Genomic DNA, 22,716 nt, shown 5'->3' on the forward strand with positions numbered 1-22,716 from the left:
AGGCCACAAGTAAAAGTCCCATACAGGAACAGATAATGAGAAGAAAATGGAGATGGATTGGGCACACTCTGAGAAGACCACAAGAAAGTATCACAAGGCATGCATTGAGTTGGAATCCACAAGGCAGTCGCAGGCAAGGCAGACCGAGGATTACCTAGAAGAGAACCATAGACAAGGAGATTGCTGGAGATAACAAGACATGGAGGGAGGTGAAAGCATTGGCGGCAGATAGAACAAGCTGGAGAAATTTCGTCGAGGCCCTATGTTCCATCTGGAATAAAAGGAAATAAGTCAAATCAATCAAGGGATCTGCGGATATTCTGATTTACACTTTCCATACAATGAGTTTTCTCATACGATATTTGGAGGGATATCTTCGATGTTATCTCATGTCACTGCTCTATGGATACAGTTATTATTATTATTGTTATACATCCATATAAACTTTGAAAAAATACATGAAGAGTAGCAACATTTTCTGGATCCGAGTATTGTAATCTCCGATAAAATACCCCTTTTTGTCTTCAGCACAAGTTGTTGGATAGTCTTAGGTCTTCACACCGGTTAATCAAAAATGATACGCCTGGGCACGGAACCAGCGCGAAATTGCAAATGAGATGCTTCTTTTAGCGCGGGAATTGGACTCAGTCAAAGAAACACTACCTCTCCCTTAGGATCTGTGCATCTCGTATTTCATGAATGGAGTTCGCGCTCTGGTGATCTTCCGTTGACAACGCCTGTCCTGCAAAATGCAGTTCACTTTCAATATCGCGTGTGAGAGCAAGGCCAGGACAAGGCATGATACGCTGATAATATTGATGTCGAACGGTGATGAATCTCTCTGTGAGTGTGTGTGTTACCGCCCCTCCGTACGCTTGAGATGCTTGCCTGTATTTCCGGCGACCGTCGTAGTCTATACAGTACGTTAAAACTCGTCCATCTGGAACTGGAGGAAGTGACGAAGTGTACTTCCTCCCTCAGCCCCCCTTGACTACACGCTACAGGTGTCACCCAAATTACAGGGTGGCCTTGGTAGAAACCGTTGTCTAAGCAACGGAAGTACCGAGCGCAAAAATAAATCCTCTCATCTCAAGACAATAACGAACGGGCGAGAGTGTCTGCACAGCCAGACACGTACGTTAGCAAGAATGCAAACCAAACCGCATGGCGCAACAGCCCTGTAGGGCCATGGCCTACCAAGCAACCGCTGCTTATCCCAAATGCCTGCTGATTACGAGGTGTCGTGTGGTCAGCACGACGATTCCTCTCGGCTTGCTATATCGGGGCCGCCATCTCACCGTCAGATAGCTCCTTAATTGTAATCACGTAGGCTGAGTGGACCTCGAACCAGCCCTCAGATCCTGGTAAAAATCCCTGACCTGGTCGGGAATCAAACAAGGGGTCTCCAGGTTAGAAGCAGGCATGCTACCTATACACCGCGGGGCTGGCTAACGACTTATTAACCGCAGTACTAATTGCTCATGAAGAACCAAGTAGACAGGTAACCCAGGGTGCCTCTTCCCCTGTTTATCAATAGCCACTTGTCATCAGACGAAGTCATTAACTGGCTAGACGATGTCAAATATGCAACGAATGATTTTTCCTGCAATCACTTCTGATTAATAACGCAGTAGACTCAAGTGAAACAGGATGAATCATTAATGGACACGGCCTTCGGAAAAGCAAGGACAATATGGGGAACTAACTGAAGAAGCACCACAGTCCACTGGGGAGAAGGAATTTTACCCCATTTAAGGAGTGATTCAGCACAGATTCCGTGGTGAGTCATTTCTTTCTTTATTTCTTAACCCATTTACCCTCACGGGTTGGTTTGTCCTCGGACTAAGCGAGGTATCCAGGGTTGTCACACACCTGAAATCAAAATACGAGAGAGATGTGCGATCGAGGAAATCGACAGGCTTTTATTCTACAAGTTATAAAGTTCACTTCAAAATGATACGTTTATTATTATTATTATTATTATTATTATTATTATTATTATTATAATTTTTATTATGTTGACATAATGCAGTTTATTAATGCATGCCTTAACATTTATACACAAACTTACAGAACGGAGCAAGTTGGCCGCGCGGTTTGGGTCATGTAGCTATGAGCTTGTATTCGGGCCACGATGGGTTCGAACCCCATAGTCGGCAGCCCTGAAAATAGTTTTTCCGTAATTTCCCATTTTACTCTAGGAAAATTGTGAGGCTGTAGCCTGTCTTTAAGGCCACGGTCGACTCCAATCCTGGCCTTTTTCTATCCCATGTCACCGTAAGATCTTCCTCTGTCGGCGCGACTTAACACAAATAGCAAAAACTTAGTTTATTTAATTATTCATACCAGTTCTTTCAATTTCAATATATTTTTCATATCTCTGAAGTGCTTTTAACAGGTTTTTTGGTCATTCTTATCAGTTTCACAAAAATCTCTGCATGACATTGAAGAAAAATTTTCAGAAATGAACAGCTCAAGACATGTCAACAGAACATAATATTTCTCACAGCTGACAATTTCACACGAAAAAGCGGTGGACTCCGACTACCTCAGGAAGTTGTCCTCTATTATGCGTCTTATTCGCCAGGACGGAAAACCCGAGAATTGCAAAATAAATTAATCTACGAAATTGCACCAGATAAAGAAACCAAGGAGTGAAGAAATGTATCCTCTTCGAAAAAACGCAAAATAGCTCTTGGTACTATCAAAGCTGGAAACACTGGCGTATTCCTTTAGAGATTCAAAATACGGGACAATTGCCGTCCCGGATAGGAACTGTCCGGGACGCGTGACATTTAACACGAATACAGTACTGTCCGATAAAATCCGGGACGTGTGGCAATCCTAGAGAAATCCCATCTCTACCGCCTCGAGGGTAGTGTCCGAAGTTTGTCCGGATCCTATTGAGGGCAGTCCACATTCTTCTTGGCAGGTCAAAACCGGGTGCAGGGCTGTTTCTTTCTTTTTTGGTAGTTTGCTTTACGTTGCACCGACTCGGATGGGTCTTATGACGACGATGGGATAGGAAAGGCCTAGGAATGGGAAGGAAACGGCCGTGGCCTTAATTAAGGTACAGTCCCAGCATTTGCCTGGGGTGAAAATGGGGAAACCACGGAAAACCATCTTCAGAGCTGCCGACAGTGGGATTCGAACCCACTATCTCCCGGATGCAATCTCACAGCTGCGCGCTCCTAACCGCCCGCTAGGGCTGTTTCTAATTCAATCACCCTAAACTTTACTTTGTACACCATTTCTCCATTGGATATTCGGCTCAAAATAGTTTTCTGTGAGAGTCCTAGCATATTTGATAGGTGGATGTCTAGATGTCAGCCGGTTCCCATTCAGACCAGGAATGTCACAGTGAATAGGAAGTGCTGAGTTACCGAGGAACTTCTTAAGCCTGTACGTACGGTAATAAATATAAAAGCTGTCCATTTCCTTGAGATATTTCTCTTGCAATATCCTCGTACGCTGCTGTTTTATTTATTTCATTTTTCACTCTGCGCTGTGATGGGAGGGAAGCGCCTCATAATCGGCAATTAATACACACACAACGTCCCTCAGTCAGAAAGACAGCTATTTTTGTTGTTTTGATTCCCGTCCCGGCAATACCTAGCGGCATAGCGCGAACACTTAATACTCGAATTACATTGGTCAATTCTGTTAAAGACTTAGCAAATCTCTGATCGATTAGAACATATTGGGCCGATTGCAGAAACAGTATTTAGACAATGTCTACGGTTAAACAATGCCTAAGTACGGCTGCCGCAAGGCACTTAGACACTGTCTCAAACCGATGTTCAACCGATCATGTTTAAACACTGCCGAGAGCACTGTTTAGCTTCAAATGAGAGGAGTGAATCACAATCAGAAGTTATGTACCATGAAACATGTAATTTGTGTTATTATGTTGAGACGATTCCGGGAAGAAAGGTTAGTCCGACGGTCTCTCTGTGGGTCGCTCGCTGCTAAATCGCAGCAATTCGTTTGACATGTACAAAGAGATATATCTTGAAATAAGGTTTCGCTTTTCGAGAGACTTATTTCTTGAGACTGACAAAGGGACAGTCCTGTAACTGTCAACTTGTATACAGTTCTTGGCAACAGATATATTTTATTATATACATGGAGTAATTTCCATGGTATTATAGGTCACTTCCACTATCAGAATAACTTGTCCCAACCGTAAAAGGGCTGTCACATACATCAACCGGGAGGGATTCACTTATATTTACTGCCAAGTAAACACACGTAATAGTGAAAACTAAACAGTAGGTTGTATGTAGTTTATATATATAAGTTTTCGGCAACTATCAGACAGGAAAAGGCAAGTGGTGGTGATGATGGTGATTATTGTTTAAAGAGGAGGATTGGGGAAGCAGAGCCGTGGCCATAATAACAGCCCTAGTATTTGCCTGGTGTAAAAATAGGGAAACTACAGAAAACAATCTTCAGGGCTGCCAATGATGCGTTTCGAACCTACGATCTCTAGAATGCAAGCTACATCTATATGGCCCGTACAAAACACTCGGTTACACATTACTATTGCTTAATCTTCCCTTCGTCGAAGCTACCGTATTTATGAGTAGATTACACTCACTGTAACAACGCTATAATCAAAGCTACACTTCCCTGTGCGGTGGCGTGTCGCTTTAGTGTCGATAATATTATGAGATTTAATTTCCACCGAAAGCGATACTCTTATTTGCGGGCAAGTCATGCTCATGCTTAGCCATAGCCTATTTGAGTAATGTGTACGAAGACAAACAGCTGACCAGCGTTCGGCGCGCACCGACCAATGTCATTGGTTGCGAAAGGCAAAGAGTTGCATGAAAGATACTTCAATCTCCATTTTCAAACCAAAATTGACATTTTAAGCGATGTCTAGTTAAATATCGACTGAACATTGTTTATGCAATGGAAGATTGTGCTAGATTTAGATGTTGTTTAGGTAGACGTTGTCTAAGGCTTAAAACTAGTCATCGTTTCTGCAATCGGCCCATTCTATTCACTTTCAAGACTTTTGAAGACTTCTCAAGACTTCCCAAGTATTACAAGCGCTATGACAAGGAAACTTGTGAAGTATTGAGAAGTCTTGTGAAGTCTTGAATTTGACAAACATATGATCGTATACAACAGGTTTAACTCTCGAATCAGGGCAACATTCCTGCGTAGGTCAGGTGGGATGATGTTGCTAATGATAGGGAGTCAGAAAGTGGACGTAGGTTTAACAAGTCCACTGATCAGTCTGACGTATCCACAAAGACGCACACATGAAATACTGTCAATTGTGTGTACACTATTTTATTTACAAATTATATATACATATCCTATGTCCGACTCGTTGGCTGAATGGTCAGCGCACTGGCCTCCACTTCAGAGGGGTCCCGAGTTCGATTCCCCCCGGGTCTGATTAATTCTTCTGGCTCGGGGACTGCGTATTTGTGAACGTCCCAACACTCGCCTCTTCATATGCAGACAACATACCACACTAGCAACCACTACCGAAACACGTAATTGTGATTACATCCCTCCATACAGGGTTGGCGTCAGGAAGGGCATCCGGCCGTAAAACAGGGCCAAATCCACACGTGCTACGCAGTTCGCACCCGCGACCCCACAGGCGTGGGAAAAAGCGGTAGGGAAATAAAAACAAAACACTACTACGAAGAATAAGAAGAAGACTGGAGACTGCAACACTTTCATGTCAACTAACTACCAACGTAACAAATTCACATACTCGATTAAAGACTTGCACTCGTAACTCTCACTAAAACAACTCCACTCAAACCTGAACACCGCCTCTTTATATACATTGCCTGGCCAGGCTTCTAGAAGAATATGACAACATGTTTCTCGTAATTTCGAGGGTCTCCAATAACTAATTTACAATTAGATGATGTACCCGCGCTTCGGTACGGGATTCTCAGAAAGACTGTCTTTGTGGTTTTCCTGCCTGAAGTCGTCAGTAGGAATGTAGCGATTAAAATCAATCTTATCATACAAAATACTCTATCAAATTAAAAAACCGCACATTTTCTCGCTTTCAACGAACAGTAATACTGTGCCGATCTAACAGTCCAAAGTTCCAGTGCTGGAATGACCGGACCGCAGACAGCCGTGAACACTTCTCTGCCATTATTCCGTTAAATAAGCACACTGCTCATTCCAATCAGTGCCTCAGAGTAGGAACTGAATAGCTCGAATGCTATGATGAACCAGTTTGTTACCTATCAGTAGTATCAGAAAGTTATCTAACTCCCCAGCTACTTCCCGCCAATATTCAGGCAGGCTGTTATACTCGGTACGACCGAGTGAGTTGGCTGTGTGGTTAGAGGCGCACAGCTGTGAGCTTGGATCCGGGAGGAAGTGGATTCGAACTCCACTGTCGACAGTCCTGAAGATGGTTTTCGGTGGTCTCCCATTTTCACACCAGGAAAATGCTGGGGCTGTAACGTAATTAACGTCAGGGCCGCTTCCTTCCCACTCCCAGCCCTTTCGTATCCCATCGTCGCCATGAGTCCTATCTGTGTCAGCGCGACGTAAAGCACATTTTAAAAAAACTCGGTATACAGCAGTAATCTCATCTATCGGAGATGAGTGCCAACAGAGACACAAAACACATCACAACAAACAATGGTCAATGTATTGTTTTTGTTGACCAATGTTATGAGCTTTCTGTGTTGTAGGCCTTCACATTCAGTTTTCTTTCGACTCACTAATATTAGGGAGTCTTATAAATTTAATTATAGCGTAGACTGCAGTTCCTTATTCTCCGACTTTACATACCGATTTTCATTAAATTATGTTTACCCATTTTCTCGTGACGGCGCTGGTATGAACTTACCAACAAAAATCCAAATTCATGAATATCTCCATTATCATAGCCGGTTAATACCATATAACTTCAGTTAAATATTATTTGTCAATAACACCACTAATAACACAAATATTTGAGAATTAAATTTTGGGCCTTTCCCTAAACAACCATTTCGCTCAGCGTGATCAAAGTTATTTATGACGTAGATTGTAGCGACTTATCCCCCGACTTTGCATACCGATTTTCATTACGATAGGACAACTAATAACATGAATATTTGATAATTAAATTTTAGGCCTTCCCCTAAACTACCATTTCTTTCAGCGTGAGAAAGATTATTTGTGACCTAGATTGTAGCGACTTATTCCCGGACTTTACATACCGATTTTCATTAAATTCTCTTCAGCCTTTTTCTCGTGATGCGTGTACATACATACATACATACATACATACAGAAACTACGGAAAATTAAAAAGTATTTCCTGTTACTATGGACATGGCCGATACAGAAATACCATCCTTTTTAAATTTTGAGCACTGTACAGACAAAACTCTTCTTTTATACACAGTATATAGATGAATGGAATTTTCTGCAACTCTCTAGTTCTCAAGATACGTTGTTCTGGACTATTATCGTGTGTTGCACAACAATGCATTGGATCTATACATCATATATACAGGTAATAATAAATTATAAATTATTAAGTACGTGTTCTTACATTAAATAAACTCATTAATATACATACAAGCAAACGTGTCGTAACATAACCTCACACACACACAAATAATAAAACCACTATTTACATCAAATAACTAAATAATAATAATAATAATAATAATAATAATAATAATAATAATTAGATTTTTCCACTATTTACCCATGGGTTAGAGAATATTGTTTCCACGTTATACTAGTCCATTACACTTGCATCAAGTCTCAGTGTTACTGAGTGGGGTATCAATTATCTTGACATGTGGGCTGTTCAGCCACATTTTATTATTATTATTATTATTATTTTTTATTCATTTATTTATTCATTTATTCATTCATTTATTTATTCATTTATTTATTTATTCATTTATTTATTCATTTATTTATTTATTTTTCACTAATTGTAGGTACAATTTATGGATGGTGAATGGAGAAAGGGCATAGCCCCACATTGAAGCACAATATTCAGCGCGGAGAAGACAAGACCTAATGCAGAACACCTGAGAGTTATTGCACAAGTACCCCTAAGTAGTACCACAAAGCTTCTGCAGGATATTACTGAGGCTCCTAATTTTGGCAGCTGTATTTTCAAGATGTTTCTTGAAAGATAATGTACGGTCCAGGATTCGAAGGTATTCATTCTGAGTTTCTTTTAAATCTGGGCCAAAATGCTTGAAAATGGCTTGCTCGATTTTTCAGTGACATTCTAAACACAAAGGTCCTTCCAAATCAGTTCAAGAAAAATAAAATTATAGCTATTTTGAAACTTGGGTAATCTGTATGAAGACTATTCATAAACTGAAGAAGGCAAAGGACGGCCCATACTAAGGAAAAACTACTTTTTAGAGTTCTCAGGAGTAAGTTTTCGACGAAGATACCTAATTACCAAAGCCATAATGATGATGATGCTTGCTGTTTAAAGGGGCCTAACATCTAGGTCATCGGCACCTAAAAGCCATAATGAACAATGTACTAGAAGATATTGAAAATAGGTCCATGTTTCTCTATATATTCAAACAGATTCTCCAGTGCAGCGGTTGCTTATAGGTCTTAGATATTATGTTTCAGACTTCATGTAAATGATTATGTTCATGAGTTCAAGACAAGAGTGAGTAGAATTCAACAAAGATTACCTGCTACCAATGCGGCATTGGCAAAGCATTACATTATATTTTCCCCGCAGTAAAAGAATGCCCTAAAATCATTCAAGACATATCAGTTATCACATTTTAACTATGTTGTAGGAGCCTTAAATTGCACTCACATAAGATCATATTGAGTGTTGTGATGTAACATTCCGTTCATTCATTTTTCAAGCACACACTCATACTTTCAAATTACATCTGTAACTACATTTGTCATGTATTCTTCATAATAACACTTCTTCTGCTTCTTACTGCACGTGTTTACGTCATAACGGTCTCCGCTAACCATATCCTATAATAATGTCAACCATGTGTGACAAAATACAATTCCAATACAAGAGCTTTATGTAAAGAAACAAAACTCTCTCGCCGCCAAACGCGTTCAGAAATGTCACGGAAACGTATTAATTTGTCGTCAACAATTATTTCGTAACAAATGTTGGAAATGCATTCATGAAACGGGGGACTTTTAAGCGAAGTGTTAAATTAATAACAATGGTTAGTTAACATATGTTAAGTAAAATTTAATACAGAGTTGAAGAAACCGGGCATAAGTGTGAACTCGTCTAATTCAGTCACGTAGTTTGGTCATTTCGCAAGCTAGAAATGGGCCTCGATCCATTCCCGTATACAGTAGTAACAAACTGAGAATCCTTCCGTAAGAATAGGAATAAAAATGTCTTACCTGGCCCACGCCATGAGATGGGCTGCCCTTCATAGGGCTTGCCGCATAGAAGTCCTGCTCATCCAGACTGTAATCGCCGTACAATGAATCCAACTCCATTGCTGGCACTGGAAAGAATAAAACAAAAAAATACCAAATTAGTGCAAATGTATGAAGCAAGCAGACAACAATATAAGCTTCAAAATAGCATTAGAATTATCGTACAATTGCAATACGTCACAGGCTGTACGTAAATAGAAAGCTGAGAATATCGTTTAACCCTGGACTGGAAACAGTTTTTTTAGGACATAAACTGAAACATGGCGCACTGTGTACCCCATATTTCAAATGACAATTTGCGTAAAACATCCGGCTGTATTACAACTGTAAACACACTATAACACTTATGGAAGCACTACCCAAATAATGTACACGAAATATTTTCAAAAGTCATAGTTTCAACAATAATTAAACAAAATCTGCATATGTAGATCAATTATACCATTGGCCAGCTTCATGTTTAACGCGCTGTACGAAAACTATATTTCCGAACAATCCGGTATCTGAGTATCAGCTTGCGACAGTTCTGGATGTTCTAGATATTATATTCAAACGTATTGAAAGAATATTGTGAGAAGTTAAATGTGCGGCATGCTGTTATCGCAATATTGTTTCAAGTACACTCAACTTATCACAGCATGAACACAAATTTACATGAACGCATGCATTTGTTACTGTAATGTAAGGTGCAGAAAAACTGTGTCGTTAATTAAATGAGTGTTAGAGGGTAAAAATACGAGGGCCATCCAGAAATTTTCCCTATTCCTTACAAAAACGACAGCATAGTTGGATGAAAAACTTTATTGGCTCCCGATACAGCAATGTTGGAGATATTTGCCAACATAATCACCACCAGAATTGAGAACCCCCTGTGGGTGGGGGCGGTAGAATAACACCATGGTATTCTCTGCCTATCGTAAGAGGCGACTGAAAGGGGCCCCAGGAGCTCTGAATTTGGCAGCGTGGATTGGCGACCAAGGGTCCCTTAGCTGAGTTCTGGCATTGCTTCCAGTTACTTGGCAACTCCGGCTACAGTAGATGTAGTAAATCCTACAAGCCACTAATAGACACTTGGCTCCTGCCAGGGAGTAGTGGTGTGAGGCGAAGTCTTCATGTTTTAACCCGAAGTGCACACAGTTCAATGACAAACAGAGGTGATTGAAACTTTTTTTCATGTGTGAAACTTATTTTACAGTGTCCAGAAAAGGCCTACTTTTCGAACGCCTGGTTTTCGTAATGGTAGTAAATTAATATTTTATTTCATTAACCGTTAGCCTATTCTAGAAATGGTGTGCTTGTAGTACAGCACCAGTTTTTGGATGCATTTAATTTTATTTTTGATGTTACAGTCAAAACTGGTTATAACGACTCAAAAGGGACCGCCAATAACCGTCGTTATAGGCGATAGTCGCACAAACCGGTTATAACGACTCCGCACGAACCGCCAATAACAGTCGTTATAGGCGATAGTCGCACAAACCAGTTATAACGACTCTGAAGGGACCGCCAATAACACTCGTTATAGGCGATAGTCACAAAAGCCAGCTATATTTGCTAAAACGTCATATCTAAGTTTTAGGCTGCACACTTACGTACATGGTTAATAATTAGTATACAGTTACAACTTCAAAAAACATAAGTGCAATAAGTACTGTACTTGGAATACAGTACTTGTGGAATGGAACTGACAGGAATTTTTCTTCTAATGTATACGCAGTACATACAGCAATAATGTGTCAGCAGAATTAAAATTATAAGTGAGAAAATAAGTATCAACAATATAAACTGATCAATAATGTCACACACGGTCTCTGTCCTTCCAAATTGTAGAAATCGTCGAGTGTGATGCACCCAATTGCTTGGCGACGCTGACGTTTCTTTCCCCATTTTGCAATCGCCATATTACTTATTACTAGAGGCACCTGTTTTTCGCAAAGCGCGAAATCGCGGAAGTTTTGCGAAATATTACAAATTTTGCTCAAAACGCGAAATAATTTATCATCAAGCAAAATTGCTAAATAACTTGACGAAATTATGTGGAATTAATCTTTAAACCAAGAGGCATAATAAAAGGTGAATTAAAAACGATAAAGTCTCTCAGCTAACAAAACAAATTCCCATCCTACGAGAACTTTCAAAATCAGAATATCTTGAACCATACACAGTGTTGAGGGATCTAGTTGGTAGTTCATGTAGATCAGGTAAAGATATTGATGTGATTATCATTATTTTCCCCTAACATCAGTATATGGGCATTTTGTGAAAGCTACAGTGAAGGCTTTATGGATCCCAGTCAGTAATGTTGACAGCAAGGGCATATTTTCAACATATTGTAATATGTCTGACAGGAGAACAGCTCTTACTCCCAGTAATATAGAATTCATGGTATCTTGTCTTTCAGATCGGTGTAAAAAATTGTATAGGTAGGCAGGATAAAATTTGTCCAAACATCCAGGCTTTGTTATATGTGCTTTCATGAGAAGCATAACTCTCATGTTTCTTGTACCTATGTAAAAATAGAATATGTTTTACTGTAAATAAGCTATCAACTATCTTTTGGTTTAGTATTTATTGCTAAAAAATGTAAATTAAAAAAAGCGAAATTTGAGGAGATAAGTTAAAAATAGCAAAAAATATACCAAAATAACTTTTTTAAATGATTGAATTAGGCGAAAATTTTCCCCACAAACAGGTGCCTCAACTTATTACTTTCATTCAATAAATTAAACACTTCTTCCTCTTTTGCGACTTTTTCACAGAGATGGTTGCCTTGACTATTTAACACGAAGACTGATTTGAAATCTACAACCTACTGAAAACAAAAGTTTGAAAATAAGCTTTGCATTATTGTCAGCAATCTCCAAACACCAAACAAAAAACATTGGACGTTTTAGTCGATATATTTCTCCGAAAATGTAAAAAAAAAAAAAAGTCGTACTAAGCAATATTTTTAAATACAGTATTTTAGACGGGACAGTTAGATTTCGTCGTATTATCCAGTACGTCGTTAAAAGCGATGTCGCAATAAATGGTTTCGACTGTGTATGTTATGTTTCTGACACGATTAAATAAATAAGGAGCACTATTCTTCTAATTGGTTCCTCTTTTCTGCGGGGTCATTCCTGGAGACAGTCTGTGTATTCTAAAATGTTGACTTTCACTGTCTGTTGGGAAACTCCACTGAAGGAAGATGCGGTATACTATTGATGTTGAGCAAACGTGTGTCGACATTTCCTGATAAGATCCAAAGGAGGGGGTTCGGGATGAACTGCAACAGCTCCACGGGATATCGCTCATGACGAAACCAAGAACCTGAGCTGGTGTAGGTTACACTGAACAGGGATGGTGGTATTTAAATTAATAAAGCTATGTACACAATAACAGACAACTGGAGAGAATTGCATTTGCTTTTAGAAACGAAATAATTGAAAGATAACAAATCATATCTTATCATACATGGGAATGGTGACCTTGTATCGCCTTGCTTTTAACTGACGGTTGACAGAACAGATTCCATACCGATCCATATAATAATTTGGCCTTACTTAATAGTGAGAGTTCGGGGGGCAAATTTTCCAATTAGGGCTTGAGTATGAATTTAAACAGTAGGCAAATGGTGTTGAGGATTCAGTGAAATAATTGCCTTCATTATTATTATCATCATCATCATCATCATCATCATCATTATTAATACACATGCTATGCCTTTCAGCGTTCAGTCTGCAAGCCTCTGTGAATTTACTGAACACCTCGGCAATTCTCTATTTGTAACTAGCCCTGTGGCCCTTTTAATTCTACACCTCTTACCTTTACACCATTAGAAACTGAATCCATCGTCGTCTTGGTCTTCCTCTACTTCTCTTACCCTCCATGACGGAGTCAATTTTTCTCCTAGGTAACCTATATTCTTCCATTCGCTTTACATGACCCCAACACTGAAGCCGGTTTAGGCATACAACTTCGTCCAACGAGTTCATTCCTAACTTAGCCGTTATCTCATCAATCCAGGTACACTCCTGCCATTGTTTCCACCGGTTTGTACCAGCGATCATTCTCGCTATTTTCATGTTTTCTTACTTCTAATTTATGCGTAAGATATCCTGAGTCCGCCCAGCCTTCACTCCCTTTAAAACGTAGTTGGTCTGGAAACAGACCGATGTACAGGTAGTTTCCTCCGGGAGCTGACTTCCGTCTCACAGGTGATGGTGGTGATTTTTGTTTTAAGAGGAAGTACAACTGGGCAACCATCCTCTATGTAACACTCAGAGAGAAAAATGGAAGGGATCCGACACTTCGAAAAATGAAGGTATCGGTCAAAGAAAGGCAAGGGCCACGAAGGGCGTCCCCCTGTGGGTGCGGGCGGTAGAATAACACCCGCGGCATCCCCTGCCTGTCGTAAGAGGCGACTAAAAAGGGCCCCAGGGACTCTGAACTTTGGAGCGTGGGTTGGCGACCACGGGGCTCTTAGCTTAGTCCTGGCATTGCTTACACTTACTTGTGCCAGGCTCCTCACTTTCATCTATCCTATCCGACCTCCCTTGGTCAACTCTTGTTCTTTTCCGACCCCGATGCTATTAGATTTGCGAGGGCTAGGGAGTCTTTCATTATCACGCCCTTCGTGGCCCTTGTCTCCTTTGGTCGATAATTTCATTTTTCGAAGTTTCGGACCCCTTCAATTTTTTCCCCTCTGATTAGTGTTATATAGAGAATGGTTGCCTAATTGTACTTCCTCTTAAAACAATAATCACCACCACCACGAAGGGCGTGAAAATGCAAGACTCCCTAGGCCTCCATACGTAATACCGCCGGGGGTCGGAAAAGAACGAATTGACTGAGGGAGGTCGGATAGGATAGACAAAAGTGAGAATCCTGGCAAATGCCAGGACTCAGCCAAGGCCCCGTGGTCAACAACCCACGCTCCCAAGTTCAGAGCCCCTGGGCCCCTTTTAGTTGCTTCGTACGACAGACAAGAGATACCGTGGGTATTATTCTATCGCCCCTACCCACAGACGGATTCCTTCTTACAGAATACTGTTGATCGCAGATGGCAACTCAGACTAGAATATGCCACTAAAAGAAAATCACAGCGACGAGGAATATGACCAAGATTATGCAATAAAACATCCTAGGTGGATAAAGAAGGAACGCACTATATACTTCGAGGACTACGATGGACACTGATTTTGAAACACATTTCAGGTTATCTAAAGCCTCGACAACGTCAATCTTATCCACGATCGAACATAACCTGGAATTCCTAACACGTAGGCAGGCCTAAGATGAATTCTCGATCATAGCTTATATCTTTTATGGTACACGATTGGTTATGATGTTTAATGAAGAAGAAAGAAATATTTAAATATACAATGTGTACGCTATAATTTGTTTTCCTATTTTTCATTGCGTTAATGCTTTCTGCCACCAAATTCAAAAACAATCCCTTCCATTGGAACGTCATATTAGGCTCCTCCCTTCGTGTCTGGTCAACAGGGCACATAATTTATGATGAATTATTTGCAAACACCGGATGCAGTTTAAAAATTGTTTACATTTCGATAGTAGCGACAGCACGTAGTCATTTGTTTTCCGTGCATTAGGTATGAACAATTTAATTCAGACTGAAACGAAAATGTAGTTTTGGTAAACCGAGATAATAAATTATGTGTTGAGTAGAGAAGTGAATGACGACATTATCAGAGTTTTCGAAATCGAAATACGCAAGAACCTCGTTTATCCGGATTGTGGGCCGGAACTGATCCGGATTATCGAAAATCCGGATAATCCGGAAAAACTAAAAAAAATACAGTACATGTTATATAATCTATTCAAATTTCAATTGTATAAAAAATACCAGAACACTTTTCGTACATTTACGACTGTTTTATGCACTAAAATCATGTGAGTTTTTCTGTTTTACATTTGTTATAGCGTTTGCGCGCAGCACGATCACGAAGACGTTTTACTAACAACAGTTCTGCCGGTGTGGTTTCAGCTCCAGTTAAGGATTCTAAATAGGCCGTCAGTTAGTCTAGCCAGCTGCATTGTTGCCTCTCCATGAGTCATTGTTTCTTCTGATGGAGCGCCGGTTTCATTTTCGAATTCACTATCAGTGAATTAATAGTGTGTTGCATTCAGAAGAGTATGGGTTCGAATACCACTTCGGCCGTGCTGGGAATGGTTTTCAACGGTTTCCCATTCTCAATTCCAGGCGAACGCCGGGTCGGTACCTTTGACAGACCGTGGCCGGATTACTCCCAATTCCTGTCCTTTACTTTCCTAGGCGGAAAAGACACCCAAGAAGAGACGACGCCGTAAAAGAAATACTGTAAGATTACAAGTAAATTTTCTTTCGATCCGGATAAACCGGAGATTCGGATAAACGAGGTTCTTGTGTTACAACAAAAGTAACTGTCGTAGGCGAGGGCCTAAAACATCAGAGTATACTAGGCCTACTATGTTTGAAGGTTAGTGGTACTGCTAGGTAAGTACGCCCGAATCGTTCAGGTATTGGTCTTCAAGATTAAAGCTTATTCCTGACAAAGCCAATCTGTTGGAGAAGCTTCTTGAGCGTGCTGACAGGGAGAAACGTGCGTGAAGCGATTGCCATCTGGAGAGAGGAGAAGCGGGGAGAAGGATGGGAGGATCAGGTATACAGGGAGGGTCTGATGTCACATCCACCTTCAAGTACCCCACTCTAGCAAGATCCCTGAGGACTGTATTCTTTGCAGAGCGAAGAACATGCAATCCAATCCGCGTCGCACGATTAGGAAATCATTAAATCCACCACACGCTACAGGGCGGGTCAAAAATAATGTTATACTCCAATCAAATTTACTTTAGCAGATGGTACCTTCTAGAAAAATGAAAGTCATGAAAAATATTATTGTTGTTGTTGTTGTTTCTTTCTCCGTTAGTCTTCTAGGGACCACGTGACAATTTCAATGCTTCGTCCTTAGTTGTTCATTCTTCCTCCAATACTCCACCTGCTCACTTTGCCTACTTTTCCTCTCCTCAACCTATTCTGATCCTGTTTTCTTTCCCTCCTGACCTTGGAATCTTTATATTTTTAACACTTTCTTTCTAAATCTCTCTACCTCTGTTGCTTATTCTTCCCTTTATATTATTTCTTTCCAAATCTTTCTTGACTTCATGAATTCAGATTGTTGTTGACTTCTTAATCCAAAGATATTTCAAGATCTGTTTGGTTAACCTGTTGTCATCTATTCTGTATAAATGTTCAAAAAGTATCAATCGCCTCTTCCACATTGTACTCTATGTTTTCTATGTTCCGGTGTATTTCATTACTACTTCTTGATTTCCAGATTTCTGTAGTTCTTAGCGGACCGAGTGTTTTCCGTATATTTTTTCTTTCCAGTACTTCTAATTTATTCAGCTTATAATTCAGTACTAGACATTTTGGCCATGCACCTAGAGGTGCGCGGCTGTGAGCTTGCATCCGGGAGATAGTAGTTTCGAATCCCACTGTCGGCAGCCCTGAATATGGTTTTCCGTGGTTTCCCATTTTCACACCAGGCAAATGCTGGGGCTGTATCTTAATTAACGCCACGGTCGCTTTCTTCCAACTCCTAGGCCTATCCTATCCCATCGTCGCCATAAGACCTATCTGTGTCTGTGCGACGTAAAGCCCCTAGCAAAAGTACTAGACATTCACTCGCGTACAGGCATTCCGGTTTAACTACTGTGTTGTAATGTTGTATTTTTAGGTATTTTAGATATGCACTTGTTGTGGGCATTTCTAGTTATACGGTATGCTCTTTCCATCTTGTGTATCCTTTCTTACACAGCGGATTATTATTATTATTATTATTATTATTATTATTATTATTATTATTATTATTATTATTATTATTATTATTATTTAGCGCGTATCGAGATTTCCAGACCATCTTCCCAAAAGATGAGATCATTCTTTTGTGATAATAATCTAAACCTCAAATTCAGGCAAAAGTTATTGAAATGTTACGTTCGGTCAACATTACTTTATGGAGTAGAGATATGGACTGTCCAAGCTTCCTCCATGAACAGATTAGATCTCTTTGAAATGTGGTTACATAGGAGAATGCTCAGAATAGCCTGGACAGATTTTGTAACCAATAATGAAGTGTTAATGAGAGCTAGAGCTGGCAAAAACCATGAAAGCCAGGAAAACAACTTATTTAGGCCATGTTCTACGAAGTAGAAAGTGTGGGCTTCTACACTTCATTATAAAAGGAAAGATCGAAGACAAGCGAAGAGATGGTAGACCACATACGTCATGGTTCGAAAACATCAAAGACTGGACTAGCATCAACAACAGCGAACAACTCTTCAAGTTAGGTAAAGAAAGGGATGCTTTCTGCACGGTGATCACCAACGTCAGGGGGACCGGATACGGCACTTGAAGAAGAAGAAGAAGAAGAAGAAGAAGAAGAAGCCCATACTGGTTTGATGCAGATTTCCATAACACCCTATCCTGAGATTTTCATTTCTACGTACCTACTATATCCTACACCTACTCTAATATCTTTGTCATATTCATACCTTGGTCTAGAACATAATTTTGAAAGAAAGTCATCATCTGCGTCATAAAATATCAAAACAAGGAATGTACAGGGACATTATTTTATCTATTCGGGAGATTCTCACTTGCCCGGTCGCCTGCGCTGCGAGCCTGTCTCCCGCAAGCAATTTGCCGTTATGCGCTGCTCGGCGCCACAAGCTCTCCTATTATGCTGAGCTTTATCAGCGTAAGGTTCAGTTTAGTCAAGTGTTCACGTGTTTAGTGCTTAGTGCTCAGTGTGTTGTTTCAATGAGCGAAAACACGCGCTGGCGGCATTACGGCAACGTGCTTGGCGGGAGAGAGGCTCGCAGCGTAGGCGACCGGGAGAGAGAGAATCCCCGAATAGATAAAATAATCTCCCTGTATTTGCCAAGAGCTTTGTCTGGAGTTTGCTTATACATGGATGTAAAAGTTGGACACTGGGAAAAGTGACCTGAACAGATTAGACCCGAAAGGAAAATTAACGACCAGATTGTCGAGAAAGTTGATGAAAAAGGAACTGTGATCCATGAATTAGAAAAACTGTGGCATATATCTTTAAATATAGTTAATATTCCTTTGCTACATTCTGAAGGAAAATTTGTTGTAAAGAGGGGAAGATGACGACCAAGTAAGTTCTATTTAAAAAAGCCTGACTACCAGAATGGCCTACAGCTCTTATGCAGAATAAAAGGAACTGCTTAAGACGGTACTCTGTGGTAGCAACACCGAGGAGTGAATGAACTGTCATCCAGAGGCTACTTAGAGACTTACGAGTAGATTACTGAATTGACGTAAATAATAATTGTAGAGTGGAAAAATAATTTTTCTCAAAAACTATTTTATTGCGTCAAAAAGGACTGCATTTTCGTGAATAACTTGCAGAAAGAGGTACGATCTAGTCTCGCTTCAAACAGTTCGTAAAAAATCTAACAGATACTACTGGTGGCATATTCAGCAACATTTCCATTCATACTGGGTTATGTTCTTGCCCGACTCCTTGGCTGAATTGTCAGCTATTCAGAGGGTCCCGGGTTCGATTCCCGGCCGGGTTAGGAATTTTAATCGCTTCTGATTGATTCTTCTGACTTGGGGTCTGGGTGTTTGAGCATATCCTAACACTCTCTTCATATTCAGACAACACACCACACTACCAATCACCACAAGAACACGCAATAGTGATTATGTGACCCAAAGATATGGGAAAAGCCGAAAAAGAAGAAGAAAATAGTGTATGTTCTTATAAGCTGTTGTGCGAAGACCAAGGCGTGGTGTTCGTAAAGAAAACACATTCTGATATCCAAGATTGGAGACGCGTCCCTATTTTGAGGAAATGAGTGAACATTTATGATATTCAGTTCACCTTGTTGTAGGATCAGCAATATGTGAATGAAATCACTGCTGAGAAAAAAGATGAAATATAGTGTTGAAAAAAAAAAAGACTTTTGTCGTTTGAGGAACAATACAGCAATTTCTGAAGAGAACTGTGGTTACAAATACGATAGGCTGGGATTCCATTCTTCTCGCGGTTACAGATAACTTGGCCCCTTTCCTAGATAAGCAGTTCATTTAAGTTCTTACGAACTGTTTTGTGTTCTAAATGTAATCCATCCCCATACTCCATCAAACCTCCAAACCCGCCGAATCTCCAAGCCAGAGAAGGCGTTACCCTTCGGGTAGGGGAATGAAAACCTTTCCATGTTCTTGTTTCTAAATGTATGAATGTTTTAATTTGCATATTTTGATGTATCTAGAGGTATGTTTGTATGTTTCTTATTTCAATTAATACTCGTATGTATGTCTGCGAAATAAATAAATAAATAAATAAATAAATAAATAAATAAATAAATAAACCCATTTTCTATTCTACTGTATTTCGGAACATTAGTTTTAGTACAAAGCTCCTTATGATTCTTCACTCAACAATTTTCCACTCAGAGAAGATACACTTTTAGGTTAGTATGATCTGGACATCATTCTCAAGAACGCTGCTTTACATTTATTGGAGAAAATTCCTGTGATTATCCACGTCTAAATGCATTGAAACGACTAACCTTGATTCCATCAGCATAACCTACCAGCCGCTGATACAGAAATATTGGTTGGCTTGTAAAGTATTGGCTCTGGTTTTCCGAAGTCGGTTAAAATTTGGTGGTGTGTGATCGAGGAAACCTTGAAAGAGGTGACAGCTGCAGTGCGGGTGTAGCGGGGGCCGTGGGAAGACATAGCTGGGCTCAAAGAAGGCTCCGATTACAACACCTTCTCTTGTCCTCCCTGTACAACAGGTCCACAACAAGCGAGCGATCACTATGACAGAGATGAACCACTTTACAACACTGATAAGCTCATTTCGCCTAGTAAACTGTGAGGTGGCCGTGTCAATTTCCAAGCCTGCCTTTTTATACATGTCAAGGGGAATGCATCTTTCGCAAAAGAGAAGTGTGTACATTTCTAGTTTACAAGTTGATATTATCATACGAACCATAGCCAACAATGCAATTTAACATCGGTAGGTTTTATGGGCTGGGAGGCACGTAAGGCTATACACTAAAAAGCCTAAAAAGCAATATCGCCGCCCTATTCTCCTTTTTTTAATGACTCATCACTGCTGCCAACTTGACTAGTTACATATTGAAATAACCAGACATGACCCTAAAGAACTACAACCTCGACGTAAGCATTAATAAATAAGGCTTCCTTACCAAAGTAAATGAGAAATAAAGATACTATTCATAATTAAGTCTGTTTTCAAGATCAGTGAGGAATTAAGGAAGTAAGCACACTCCTTCACTTAATTTGATGTTTGTGTCGACCTTCATATATACATCACTGTAATCACATTCTTCCGGAGTTTGCCTGGTGTAAATAATACTTGAAATTTGCTATTACTTTAACCACACCGTAATAATACACACAAGCAAATACATTCCATGCACATATTCCTTATGTCAATAAGAATACACAAAAGGTAAGTCCGCGAATCGTACCAAAATCAGATGTGATAAGGTTAGGTTAGGCTAGATTGATAACGAAATTTCTTTCTATTTCATGTAAAATTAATCGAAAGTGACCGATATTAGTGTTGGATCCATAGTTTTCAAGGTAGCTAAGATGAATTGTGACACTCTGGATAGGGGTTAATTCCAAGTTCAATCCCATCGGCATGGGGGTGAGACGGTGTGAGGAATAAAATGTCCAAAATGACCGAGATCAGTGTTGAATCCGTAGCTATCGGGGTGGGTAGGCTGTTTACCGACAGTTGGAATTGTGTAAGTCATATCTATAGCGCCAAGCATAAATATTTATACATGTAAAAAAACCTATAAATAAAATTACTTTGATTTTACAGTCAAATTAGGCAGATTTGATTTTTTCCCTGTCTAATAGAATGCCGGGTCAGTGCCGCGTACTGCAGCTAGTTAAGCTATTAAAAACTGATTATTTGTTTCCATAGTACTTGGACAGTTGAGTAGAAAATGTAGGCATCTACCAATCATACTTTAGAGCAGGGGTTTCCAATCTGTACGAGCTCGAGGGCCGTATTAGGAACCTTAATCACGATCGCGGCCCGCACCTGAATAATAGGCCATTTTTCGGTAAAATACTGCAAGTAGTACAGAAGTTCCGTTATGAAATATTATGCATAGTTCAATTGAAATGAAGGTTTGATTATTTTGATTGTAATTGAAGACATAAAAGAGTGAAGGTTTAGGTGTATTATTAAATGTTGATCTATTACAAAAGGTAGCCGAGCAGTAGCGATTTTTAGTGACGGAATCCAAAGAAAGGACGGCCATACGAGCCTTCCTTGGCTTAAACCTTTAACGATAGACCTAAAGTACGTGCGGAAGAAATGGTGAGCATAAAATAACTGACTATTATTAGAAGTGGGAACTTATCTGACGTGTTACATGACGCAAAAGTCGCAGTGAGCAAAATAATAGAAAATATCTGATGTTTGACGAAGGCCTCTCATTGGCAGAGCATGAAAAATATACCTGTACGAGAGTGTATCAGTCGCTCCATCCATTGCAAAGAGTCAGAAAATTCCTACCTCTGGCAACAAACATTAATTTATCGCACTAGTAATGCCCCTTTTTGTGTATTACGACCTTAACACACTGTCAGCTAGTAGACTACAGAAAGCTGAAAATTCCTTAATTCGTTTCATCTTCAGTGTGAAATCGCCTCAACATATCGATGATTGTTGTTTAAAAGGGCCTAATAGCTAGGTCATCGGCCCCTAATAGTACGAGGTGCAACGAAATGAAACGATAATTAAAATTTAAACAAGTATCAACTGACTGGAATCTAAAATGAATGAATGATGAAAATTGAGCACGAATCGAAAACAATCAGTAGATCCAATTCACAATGCCTTGTTTTTTGGGATGATGCTTGCATTCCAAAGGGGTCCAAAATACAGGTCACCGGCCCCTCATAATAGTACTAATCACTGGTGAAGAAGAACCATGGTGTTTCTCGCATGGTGGTACTAATCACACGTAATGTAGACCAATGTTATGTCACGCACTATGGCACCACCCCCAGGCATCACAGACCCACGGTGTACCTCGCACAACTGTACTATTCATAAGTAACGCAGGCCCATTCGGAACACAGAGGAACCAACCCATTCGAGCGCAGCGCTCGGCACCTATTCCCGCTAGCAGCCGAGCACCCACGAGGTTACTAATCGCAAGTAACGTCGACCCATGGTGTCCCTCACATTATGGTACTAATCACAAGTAGGCTCATAGTTCTAACTCCACCATT

General features: G+C 40.1%; 1 protein-coding gene across 2 annotated transcripts in view; it reads right to left on the minus strand.

Moving 5' to 3' along the window:
- Positions 1-22,716, minus strand: part of pnt (pointed) — a 942,655-nt gene that overhangs the window by 832,972 nt on the left and 86,967 nt on the right. For both annotated transcript variants that reach the window (XM_067156752.2, XM_067156750.2), the window contains exon 2: positions 9,363-9,469. In XM_067156752.2, the coding sequence (XP_067012853.2) occupies positions 9,363-9,461 (99 nt within the window). In that variant the 5' untranslated portion in view covers positions 9,462-9,469. The remainder of the gene's footprint in view (positions 1-9,362; positions 9,470-22,716) is intronic.

Source organism: Anabrus simplex, chromosome 12 (genome assembly GCF_040414725.1).
Source record: "Anabrus simplex isolate iqAnaSimp1 chromosome 12, ASM4041472v1, whole genome shotgun sequence".
NCBI lineage: Eukaryota > Metazoa > Arthropoda > Insecta > Orthoptera > Tettigoniidae > Anabrus > Anabrus simplex.